The 12,640-nt window shown below is 41.4% G+C and overlaps 1 protein-coding gene across 1 annotated transcript; it reads right to left on the reverse strand.

Moving 5' to 3' along the window:
- Positions 1-1,908: 1,908 nt before the first annotated feature.
- On the reverse strand, positions 1,909-7,354 carry LOC139380264 (m-AAA protease-interacting protein 1, mitochondrial-like). Its single transcript, XM_071122811.1, has 5 exons — positions 6,995-7,354; positions 6,726-6,797; positions 6,460-6,586; positions 4,004-4,154; positions 1,909-3,602 (listed from the first exon to the last, which is right to left on the reverse strand). Exons 1-5 carry the CDS (start codon positions 7,310-7,312, stop codon positions 3,524-3,526), a joined length of 747 nt encoding a protein of 248 aa, XP_070978912.1. The 5' UTR covers positions 7,313-7,354; the 3' UTR covers positions 1,909-3,523.
- Between the last annotated feature and the right edge of the window lie 5,286 nt (positions 7,355-12,640).

The raw sequence follows: 12,640 nt of genomic DNA on the forward strand, positions 1-12,640 counted from the left end.
AAATGCATGCTCTTTAACTGATCGCTGCCTGCACCTGCCCTCCCATCCAACATCACTACTCTGGACGGTTCTGACTTAGAATATGTGGACAACTACAAATACCTTGGTGTCTGGTTAGACTGTAAACTCTCCTTCCAGACTCACATCAAACATCTCCAATACAAAGTTAAATCTAGAATTGGCTTCCTAATTTGCAACAAAGCATCCTTCACTCATGCTGCCAAACATACCTTTGTAAAACTGTCCATTCTACTGATCCTCGACTTCGGCGATGTCATTTACAAAATAGCCTCCCTACTCAATAAATTGGATGCAGTCTATCACAGTGCATCTGTTTTTTCACCAAAGCCCCATATACTACCCACCACTGCGACCTGTACGCTCTCATTGGCTGGCCCTCGCTTCATACTTGTCGCCAAACTCACTGGCTCCAGGTCCTCTACAAGATCCTGCTAGGTAAAGTCCCCCTTATCTCAGCTCGCTGGTCACCATAGCAGCACCCACCTGTAGCACGCGCTCCAGCAGGTATATCTTTCTGGTCACCCCCAAAACCAATTCTTCCTTTGGCAGCCTCTCCTTCCAGTTCTCTGCTGCCAATGGCTGGAACAAACTACAAAAATCTCTGAAACTGGAAACACTTATCTCCCTCACTAGCTTTAAGCACCAGCTGTCAGAGCAGCTCACAGATTACTGCACCTGTACATAGCCCATCTATAATTTAGCCCAAACAACTACCTCTTCCCCTACTGTATTTATTTATTTTGCTCCTTTGCACCCCATTATTTCTGTCTCTACCTTGCACATTCTTCCACTGAAAATCTACCATTCCAGTGTTTTACTTGCTATATTGTATTTACTTCGCCACCATGGCCTTTTTTTGCCTTTACCTCCCTTATCTCACCTCATTTGCTAACATTGTACATAGACTTATTTTTCTAACCAATATTCAATATACTGTCAGTGATTTATTTAGAATTCAAGGCACACTTAACCAGCATGGCTACCACAGCATTCTGCAGTGATACGCTATCCTATCTGGTTTTTGGCTTAGTGGGATTATTCTTTGTTGACCCAAAACACACCTCCAGAGTTTAAATGTATTTGGCTAAAGTGTATGTAAACTTCTGACTTCAACTATAGCTGCTGATGCACTGGCACTTAAAGAGTTAAGAGGCAAGGTTAACTTGGTTAGTGGGGATATGTCAGGATGGTGAGCAAACACCAGATACAGCATCATTACACTCTTGCACTGTACATGTTCTAAATGCTTAAGTTTCAGTTTAAGGGACTGTATTATGACCTAAAAACGAACCTGAGCCATGGGGAAGGGGAGCCAAGTCAGACTGTACTGTAGTCTACATGAAAATCTGATGAATTGTTGTATTTTTGATTTGTCTTCAACAAAACATTTATACAAAATCAAAAACACCTTTGTGATTTTCTGAATTAAGAGGACTACAGTTCCCATAGTACACCTGATGTTATGTTATGGATGAACGTCTAATATGGACTTGTATTACAGGTGACCTGGCTGAAACGCCGATATGTCATTTTTCTTAAAGTTGACGAAATGCCATGTGTGTCCACATATCAGTGCATTCGTATAGACATAACCATTAGAAACTTCCATTCAATCAAATAAGCCTCACGTAGCAATAAAATTCAACACTCATTGACCTGATTTTTTGGGGTGGAGTAAATGCTCTCGCTTCGCCACTTCCTCTCTGACCTAATGTAGCAGGCGAAAAATGGACAGTGATGTCATATGAAATATTAGTTCTATGGAAGGAGTTGGACAAATTAAATACTGTCCACATTTAAGGCACTATTTGTATCCATTTATCCCAAGTTTGAAACATATGTAAACCATATGTTCTTGATATATATCATATACACACACACATACTACCGGTCAAAAGTTTTAGAACCAACTCAGTCAAGGGTTTTTCTTTATTAGTAATTTTCTACATTGTAGAATAATAGTGAAGACATCAAAACTATGAAATAACACATGGAATCATGTAGTAACCAAAAACGCTTTAAACAAGTAAAAACATTTTATATTTGAGATTCTTCAAATAGCCACCCTTTGCCTTGATGACAGCTTTGCACACTCTTGAGATTCTCTCAACCAGCTTCCTGAGGTAGTCACTTCTTAAAAGTAAATTTGTGGAATTTATATCATTCTTAATGCATTCGAGCCAATTGGTTGTGTTGTGACAAGGTAGGGGTTTGGTTAAAGACCACATCTATATTATATCAAGAACAGCTCAAATAAGGGCTAAGGGAAGCTGAGGGTTGGGATGTGGAATTGGAGACAAGTGGGAGTGGAGTTTCTGGGTGGAGGATAGAATGATGGTCAAAGATAAAAGTAAAAAAATTAAGTACAAATAAAACAAAAGAAAAAGTAAGTTTGAATGACACCGAGGGGCAGTGTTGTTACAGCTAATTCCTGTTTCCTGAGGCTGATGTCGTGTAGGTGTTTGTACACATGCAGATACACACTCTTTCAAATGCACACACACACACGTAGATAGCGCCATACATGCACTCAAACATATTCAGTTGGCCTTGCTGTTATGATTTTTGTTGCCCATGATGTCTTTAGTTTATTGCATTGGCTTTATTTTATTTATATAAATATAATATAATTTATACATTTCAACTTCACTCAAAGGAGAACAACGTGTGACAGTCCGAGTTCTGCTGCTGAAAGCTGCCAAAGACAATTGCACAATGGGCAGGGTGATCCATCCGTTTGTTGTCCCACTATCGCAGCACTACTAGTCATGTGTGCACCCACTAAGAAAGAACACCAATACTTGTCTCCAACAGTAATTAGCAATCACTTATTTTTCAGCTGATGGACTATTCTGGAGATAAAGCACATCTCAAGAAACATATAGTCATTTTTTCCACTAAATAACTTGTGATAGCAAGAGTACAAGTAGGTTAGAGTAAGTTTGCTCAGGGAATGCTTTAAACATTTGTTAATATCTGTATCAAAGTGTGACATTTTCTTTAGTCTGTGTGCACGCTCTACCAAAAGATTGTACAGAAGCACATCTAAGACTGACTACAGAATCTCAATACAGACCTTATTCTGTTTTTTTCTCTCACAATTTCTGTGTGCCCCTTGTCTACCCTCTCCATTGAACAGAAGGAAGAATCTCAGGCTCTAAAAGCAGAGCTGACAAACAAAGCCTAGTTTGGACCACAGATTGCGGTGCTGCCTGAGACAAGTGGGAAAAAACTGGTCTTGCATGGATGTCTGAACAGTAGTAAACTGCGAAGAGACATGTTTGACTTTTGTACTTTTTCTACAGTATGTGACTTCTGGCAGATAGAAAGTTGGCCTCAAATATTCCCCATGTCTCTCCTGGTCTTGGCTTTGAGAGTCGTTTTGCTCCTGAGGGGCATCAAGATTTTAGCAGGTGGGGGGGGTATTCTCGTAGGGTGAGCAGGAAGGATGGTCTTCGGTTTCCTGCTTCTAAACCACTCTCCATCTCCATTCAATCCAAGTTTAATCCAGCAGCTTCGAGTGCTCTATCCTGGTGATGGTCCAGTCTGGCAACACCCCCTTAGTAAACTCCCTTTGGAATCTGCCAACAGCCATGATAGATAAGAGTTGTTAAACAGGAAGTCTATACATTAAACACTTGAGAGTCATGCAAAGGTGGTTAATGCAGGTAGTTGTTTCTTGGGAACAGATCTAGGATCTCAGTGGGCTCATCCCTGAGAAACTGTTTGCAGACTTTGTAAATGCAGCCTAAGACAGCCCAATTCTGATCTTTTGCACAATTATTGTCAAAAGTTCTGATCTGTTTGGTCGAAACACCAATTAGTGGCAAAAATATCAGAATGGGTTGCCTGTGTAAACACAGCCTCAGTGTTCTCTCTTTGTCAGATTAAGTATGAATGCTTTATCCCAGCTACCTCCAACTGTAGACAAATCAACTGTGACATTGTACTTCAGCAAAAGCAAACTACAAAGAAAACTCACTCATAGTTGGCTGTGAGCAGTCTCTTTGTCTCCGGCTCACCCTCACCACCTATGGCCACCTGAAAGACACGTGTTCCCTCCAATGATTCCTCAGCCAACCGGGCACTTGACAGATACCAGTATCTCATCAGAATACTGACAAACTTACGCCCTGAAAGAGGAGAGAAATGTTTTTAGAATAATGACAAAACAACTATTTCACTAAGAAGGAGACTGACAGAGAGCTGCATCAGATGACCTGGCCTCCACAATCAACCGATCTCAACCCAATTGAGATGGTTAGGGATGAGTTGGACCGCAGAGTGAAGGAAAAGCAGCCAACAAGTGCTCAGCATATATGAGAACTCCTTCAAGACTGTTGGAAAAGCATTCCAGGTGAAGCTGGTTGAGAGAATGCCAAGAGTGTGCAAAGCTGTCATCAAGGCAAAGGGTGGCTATTTGAAAAATGTCAAATATAAAATATTTGGATTTGTTTAACACTTTTTTGGTTACTACATGATTGATGTCCTCACTATTATCCTACAAGGTAGAAAATATTTTTTTTAAACTAAGAAAAACCCTTGAGTGAGTAGGTGTGGCCAAGCTTTTGACTGGTACTGTTTATGAAGATATGCATTCTCTGAGAACCACCAGTGTTAGCAAATTGCATAACAGTCATCTGTCATGTTTATATTGCTTTCTGCCCCTTTCAGCCTCAGCATACATGTTGCTTTTGTTAGTAAGTGTTAGTATTTTCTGTATTATGCTGGTTATTCAAATTTAAACAAGGATGTGTTCTTAAGGCCTCATCAGCCTGGTTATTAGTTGGGTCACAGTCAACAGTTACTAAATGAAGTCATTATTAGTATAATCATTGCATGTTCAGCCTAGGAGAGCCTGTAGTGTGTGTGTGCGCCAGCCTGTGTGTGTGTGTGTGTGTCTTGGCCATCTGACCTTGATCCACATGTGTGTGTGAGAAAGAGCAATTCCTCTTCATTAGCTTATTAGTTAGTATCACTCTGTATGCAGTAGTGACTATGATATTATTTAAGACAAATGTAAAAGACATAAAAAACACAATATGTGACACGTTTCAGGAAACTAGTCGTATATCGCGTGTCACTACTCCACGGGATAGGCATTTGAAAGTAAAAATGTATTTTATCAAAATGATTTTTGGGGGCAGAAATGTGAACTTTCATGTGCCTTAATAACAAACTTGTATGCCATCTTTAAATACAAATAAAATTGTTCAATTACCAGCCCAGTTTGTTTTATAACTCAAAAAGACTTCAAACCAATGTCAACCATTGCATCCCTCACACACATGGAGAAGCATTCAACCATCTATACGGGAAAGAGAGTCAAGCTAGCTACATTTTCAAATATTATACGTTTCTAATTTTGTCAAAGTCGTTTTCATTGCAAAAACGTTGATTTTAATTGATATGGTGTGTCTTTACCAAAGACGGTAATGTGAAGAACAACATGACCTGCACCAAAGTCAAATTTGGATATAACGTTGGGCCAACGAGACATGTGTTCAAGTAAAAACATTATCTGGTAGAATGCCCTGCTTTTATTTCATCACACTGACAACTATATGCCATTTTCTGTAATTATCTCGCCATTGTCTTGTAAATAAGGATCTTGTTGTTTGTTTATTGTCCTGTAATAATGAATACAAATTAGCTAAAGTTAAGATGTCAGCAAAATGATAAGGTAATTATTTGAACTGGCTAGCCAGCTAACAAGCTAGAATCGAATCAAAACACTGTTTAGAAAGTTGCTTTTAGTTGCCTGGTTTGCTAGATTGACATTTACTAAATTCATTTTTAAAACACATGGGTTTATTGATGTTAAAATACATCAGTTATGCTATTTTGGACCATCAGGCTGCTGTCATACAGCTTGTCATTTTGGTGTTTATACTTTTTCATAAGGACAACTTTGATGTCGGACGACAATAGCATGTTCAACTCAAATCATGTGTTCATGATGTCACTGCGACAACTGTCTACAGACATGTCGATAGATGTAGCATAAACCAACCTTTAGACTTAATTTGGGGTTGTTTAATACACTACCGTACTTACTCTGTTTAGGGCAGGTATTCCTAAACCGGGGTACGCACAATGCCGTCGGGGTAAGCCAAATAAAAATGTGATAAACAAATGCATTTCTTTTAAACTTTTTTTTCCTTCTTCACATTTTCAAACAATCCATTTAGATTTTCCAATGGGGCTACATTTGGGTGAGGCTTTTTCCCCCTCGCCTGAGTATCCTCGTTTCAGTGCCAAAAATAAAATTAAACCATCTAGTGTTCAGCTAAATAATAACACTACTTTAATTAAATGTAAAATATATATATTCTTTTTTAATCGATTTTTTCTACATAAGAAAAATGTATTTAAAAAATGAGCAGGACAGTCACATATAAGAACAAAAAAAATACACTAACATAATCTGGCTCTTACCATCATCATCATAATAGATGCCTACATCCCCTGGTGTTGTGTACACCAAGTCTTCCAGATCTGCAGAAAGCGCTTGCAGGTGACTTGGAGGGAGCAGAGCACATTTCTCTTCCAGTTTTGCAATCAGCTGTGTGGGAGAAAATTGAAGGAGGAAATATGATTACGGGCCGAATGTCTGCAGAGAATGCTGTTGAAACTACCAGGTATCATATCAATGCTACACAGAAATTATTTTTTGCAAAAATGTTTGAGTATATCATACTCACGTCTTTAGCAACCAGACCTTCAAGCGACTCAAATTGACTCCCTGACAATAGTCTTGAAACATGGGAGAATGCCTGCAACAACACACGGCGGGGACGACGACACAGTCACTTATTTAACCAGAACTGAACTGTGCACAGTTTGCAGTAACGCCCACCTTGTCTAGCTGGATGTGTATATGCCATAAATACTTTAAGAAATAAAGTATTTCTGGTCTAGCTAGCTTCCACTTGCTAAAGACCACTCATTCCACGGATTGTAACCTACCTACCTGTTTCGATCCCTCTGTGAATTCTTCGATGTTGAATTCCTTGTCTAAATAAACCCGAATCAAAAAGTAGTATAATCGGGTTCGGAACCATATTAAAGGGTTGGGGATGCCGAGCACAACCACCTTCTGGTTTTGTTTACCTCCACCTCGATCAGAGCTGTAAGGTCGAACGGTGGACACAACACCACCGGACAAAGTAGGAGCCAGGCGGGTGGTCTTGTTGGGCCGGGGAAGCACAACGTGCTCGGGTTTCAAGAAACGACTCAGTACTGAAGGCAGTCTGCTACAGTTGCAACCTCTTAACATGGGCAGCGCCATCTTTTTTCTCTCCTACCGTTTCGTTCCAAACGCTTAAAAGACACACCCTATTCCCTCAACCCTCAAATTAAGTGGACACTTCTGATGACGTTTCATGACGTCTGACGAGTATACACTTGCAAGGCGAGGGAGGAAGCAATGGTTTTTAAATGGACCATCCAAGCCCGTAAATTCATCACTCGTTCATCCCGCGATGATTGTGTTTTCAGCCACCGGTGACTTGTGGGTGCTTTATATGCGCCACATTCAATTATGAATGGATGTCTACTTATATGAAATATATAATTATTAATATACGCCTACAGTATGATAGCTATCAAATTAATTAGCTAACTTGCGTTAGCTTGCCAAGCTGGAACTTCTGAAGAAGGGAAATGTTTATTTCTACAATTACCAAAATATAACAAAAAATAAACAAACAAAAATATATATTTGTATGTAGTAGGAAAATGTCTAACTTAATTGCATTCGTTTTTACTTACAAGTGTATGTGGACTTCTCCATTGATGTTGTTTTATGGGGAGTTTCAGGACCGGAGTGAACATAATTGTACATTCTTACACTATAAACAAGGGCTGAGGGGCTTAGGTTGCAAACTTCCCTTGCTTGGCTAATCATTTGGACCACCCGCCCAGATGGCGACGGGGATTCCCCAAGAGCATCATTGTTTTATTTATTACAACTGCGACCTGGCCAAGATAAAGCAAAGCAGTTCACAAAAACAATAACACAGACTTACACATGGGTTAAACAAACGTAGAGTCAATAACACAATAGAAAAAAACATATACAGTGTGTGCAAATGTAGTAAGATTAGGGAGGTAAGGCAATAAATAGGCCATAGTGGCAAAATAATTACAATGTAGCATTAACACTGGAGTGATAGATATGCAGATGATGATGTGCAAATCGGGGGATACTTGCATGCAAAAAAGCAAAAATAACAATATGGGGATTAGGTAGTTGGGGGGGCTATTTACAGATGGGCTGTGTACAGGTGCAGTGATCAGTAAGCTGCTCTGACAGCTGATGCTTAAAGCTAGTGAGGGAGATATAGTTCTCCAGCTTCAGTGATTGTTGCAATTCGTTCCAGTCATTGGCAACAGAGAACTGGAAGGAAAGGTGGCCAAAGGAGTTGTTGGCTTTTGGGGTGACCAGTGAAATATACCTGTTGGAGCGCCCGCTACGGGTAGGTGTTGCTATGGTGACCAGTGAGTTGAGATAAGGCGGGGCTTTATAGATGACCTGGAGGCAGTGGGTTTGGCGACGAATATGAAGTGAGGGCCAGCCAACGAGAGCATACAGGTCGCACTGGTGGGTAGTATATGGGGCTTTGGTGACAAAACGGATGGCACTGTGATAGACTACATCCAATTTGCTGAGTAGAGTGTTGGAGGCTATTTTGTAAATGACATCACCGAAGTCAAAGATCAGTAGGATAGTCAGTTTTATGAGGGTATATTTAACAGCATGTGTGAAGGAGACTTTGTTGCGAAATAGGAAGCCGATTCTAGATTTAATTTAGGATTGGAGATGCTTAATGTGAGTCTGGAAGGAGAGTACAGTCTAACCAGACACCTAGGTATTTGTAGTTGTTCACATATTCAAAGTCAGAACCGTCCAGAGTAGTGATGCTATTCGGGCAGGCAGGTGCGGGCAGCAATCGGTTGAAGAGCATGCATTTAGTTTTACTAGCATTTAAGAGCAGTTGGAGGCCACGGAAGGAGTGTTGTATGGCATTGAAGCTCGTTCGGAGGTTAGTTAACACAGTGTCCAAAGAAGGGCCAGAAGTATACAGAATGGTGTCGTCTCCGTAGAGGTGGATCAGAGAATCACCAGCAGCAAGAGCGACATTATTGACATACAGTGCCTTGCGAAAGTATTCGGCCCCCTTGAACTTTGCGACCTTTTGCCACATTTCAGGCTTCAAACATAAAGATATAAAACTGTATTTTTTTGTGAAGAATCAACAACAAGTGGGACACAATCATGAAGTGGAACGACATTTATTGGATATTTCAAACTTTTTTAACAAATCAAAAACTGAAAAATTAGGCGTGCAAAATTATTCAGCCCCTTTACTTTCAGTGCAGCAAACTCTCTCCAGAAGTTCAGTGAGGATCTCTGAATGATCCAATGTTGACCTAAATGACTAATGAGGATAAATACAATCCACCTGTGTGTAATCAAGTCTCCGTATAAATGCACCTGCACTGTGATAGTCTCAGAGGTCCGTTAAAAGCGCAGAGAGCATCATGAAGAACAAGGAACACACCAGGCAGGTCCGAGATACTGTTGTGAAGAAGTTTAAAGCCGGATTTGGATACAAAAAGATTTCCCAAGCTTTAAACCTTCCTTTTTTCCCAAGATGGCATAGCAGTTCAGACGTATTTTTGTCCTCATCCTGTCGTGTATATAAATATATAGATATATTTACAACTTTTTTTTTCACATACATTTTTAATTTTCCAAAAACTCATCTTCAGAACACTCTCCTGCAATCCGCTTCACCAATTTATATTTATATAAAAAAGTATTATTTACCTCAGATCTGTAATCCTCCGAGAGGCTAGCCAGAAATTAGCCAGAAGCTAGCCGGGAGCTAGCCAGAAGCTGGTCCAGAAGCTACTCTGAAGTTGGTTCAGAAGCTAGTTAGCTTATTTACTGGCTAATCGTTAGTACTCAGCTAACCACGGTTTGTGGTCATCGGCTGTCCTTTGGCTCGAGAATCTATCGCCAGTTTTGTACGGCGAGGTGCAGCGCGGCTCGGAACGGAACATACCGGATTTCGGCCGCTGGCTCTGGACATCCATACCTGGATCTCACAGCTAGCTAGCTGCTATCCGTGTGACTATCGGCTTTCGTCGATTCCGGAGCTAACATCAATTGTTCCGGAGCTAGCCAGCTGAAGAGTTCCATCAATCACTCCTGGGCTGCAGTCACCTATCCGGACCCGTTTTGCTGCCTACGCGGAGCCCCACCGGGCCTTCACAGTTGGACTGCCGACGTTGTCTACCCGAGGGAATTGTCCGGCTGGCTCCTCCGGCGCAACGTTGCCTGGGCGCCCATCTGCGGCCTGCTATCCTATCGGCTGCTATCTGAATAGACAATCGGACAATTTTTATTTTATTTTTATTTATTTATTTATTTTTCTTCTTGGGCCTCTATAACTATATCTATTGTTTTTATTTTTGTTGTTGTTGTGTGATTTGGATTAATTAGTTGGCTAATAACAGACCTCCATTCTATGCTAGCTTGCCCCTATGCTAGCTTGCTACCGATTTAGCTGTCTAAATCGCCATGACCCCCAACCAACCTCTCCACTCACTGGACCCTTTTGATCACTCGACTGAGCATGCCTCTCCTTCATGTCAATATGCCTTGTCCATTGCTGTTCTGGTTAGTGTTTATTGGCTTATTTCACTGTAGAGCCTCTAGTCCTGCTCATTATACCTTATCCAACCTATTAGTTCCACCACCCACACATGCAATGACATCTCCTGGTTTCAATGATGTTTCTAGAGACAATATCTCTCTCTTCATCACTCAATACCTAGGTTTACCTCCACTGTATTCACATCCTACCTTACCTTTGTCTGTACATTATACCTTGATGCTATTTTATCGCCCCCAGAAACCTCCTTTTACTCTCTGTTCCAGACGTTCTAAACGACCAATTCTTATTGCTTTTAGCCGCACCCTTATTCTACTCCTACTCTGTTCCTCTGGCGATGTAGAGGTGAATCCAGGCCCTGCAGTGCCTAGCTCCACTCCTATTCCCCAGGCGCTCTCTTTTGACGACTTCTGTAACCATAATAGCCTTGGTTTCATGCATGTTAACATTAGAAGCCTCCTCCATAAGTTTGTTCTATTCACTGCTTTAGCACACTCTGCCAACCCGGATGTTCTAGCTGTGTCTGAATCCTGGCTTAGGAAGACCACCAAAAATTCAGACATTTTAATTCCAAACTACAACATTTTCAGACAAGATAGAACTGCCAAAGGGGGCGGTGTTGCAATCTACTGCAAAGATAGGACAGAACTGTGCAGGCTACTATCCAGGTCTGTACCCAAACAATTTGAACTTCTACTTTTAAAAATCCACCTCTCTAAAAACAAGTCTCTCACCGTTGCCGCCTGCTATAGACCACCCTCTGCCCCCAGCTGTGCTCTGGACACCATATGTGAACTGATTGCCCCCCATCTATCTTCAGAGCTCGTGCTGCTAAGCGACCTAAACTGGAACATGCTTAACACCCCAGCCATCCTACAATCTAAACTTGATGCCCTCAACCTCACACAAATTATCAATGAACCTACCAGGTACCTCCCAAAATCCTTAAACACGGGCACCCTCATAGATATCATCCTAACCAACTTGCCCTCTAAATACACCTCTGCTGTTTTCAACCAAGATCTCAGCGATCACTGCCTCATTGCCTGCATCCGTAATGGGTCAGCGGTCAAACGACCTCCACTCATCACTGTAAAACGCTCCCTGAAACACTTCAGCGAGCAGGCCTTTCTAATCGACCTGGCCGGGGTATCCTGGAAGGATATTGATCTCATCCCGTCAGTAGAGGATGCCTGGATATTTTTTAAAAATGCCTTCCTAACCATCTTAAATAAACATGCCCCATTCAAGAAATTTAGAACCAGGAACAGATATAGCCCTTGGTTCTCCCCAGACCTGACTGCCCTTAACAAAAACATCCTATGGCGTTCTGCATTAGCATCGAACAGCCCCCGTGATATGCAGCTGTTCAGGGAAGCTAGAAACCATTATACTCAGGCAGTTAGAAAAGCCAAGGCTAGCTTTTTCAAGCAGAAATTTTCTTCCTGCAACACTAACTCAAAAAAGTTCTGGGACACTGTAAAGTCCATGGAGAATAAGAACACCTCCTCCCAGCTGCCCACTGCACTGAAGATAGGAAACACTGTCACCACTGATAAATCCACCATAATTGAGAATTTCAATAAGCATTTTTCTACGGCTGGCCACTCCTACCCCGGTCAACAGCACTGCACCCCCCACAACAACTCGCCCAAGCCTTCCCCATTTCTCCTTCTCCCAAATCTGCTCAGCTGATGTTCTGAATGAGCTGCAAAATCTGGACCCCTACAAATCAGCCGGGCTAGACAATCTGGACCCTTTCTTTCTAAAATTATCTGCCAAAATTGTTGCCACCCCTATTACTAGCCTGTTCAACCTCTCTTTCGTGTCGTCTGAGATTCCCAAAGATTGGAAAGCAGCTGCGGTCATCCCCCTCTTCAAAGGGGGTGACACTCTTGACCCAAACTGCTACAGACCTATATCTATCCTACCAT

Source organism: Oncorhynchus clarkii, chromosome 22 (assembly GCF_045791955.1).
Source record: "Oncorhynchus clarkii lewisi isolate Uvic-CL-2024 chromosome 22, UVic_Ocla_1.0, whole genome shotgun sequence".
Classification (NCBI taxonomy): Eukaryota; Metazoa; Chordata; class Actinopteri; order Salmoniformes; family Salmonidae; genus Oncorhynchus; species Oncorhynchus clarkii.

Bases quoted from the DNA above. Each gene is read 5' to 3' on its own strand.
- LOC139380264 (XM_071122811.1), bottom strand. From the start codon at position 7,312: ATGGCGCTGCCCATGTTAAGAGGTTGCAACTGTAGCAGACTGCCTTCA. The intron at 6,798-6,994 runs GTAGGTAGGTTA...GTGTTGTTGCAG, and splicing joins TCACAGAGGGATCGAAACAG to GCATTCTCCCATGTTTCAAG. The intron at 3,603-4,003 runs GTGAGTTTTCTT...GGCTGTTGGCAG, and splicing joins CTGCTCACAGCCAACTATGA to ATTCCAAAGGGAGTTTACTA.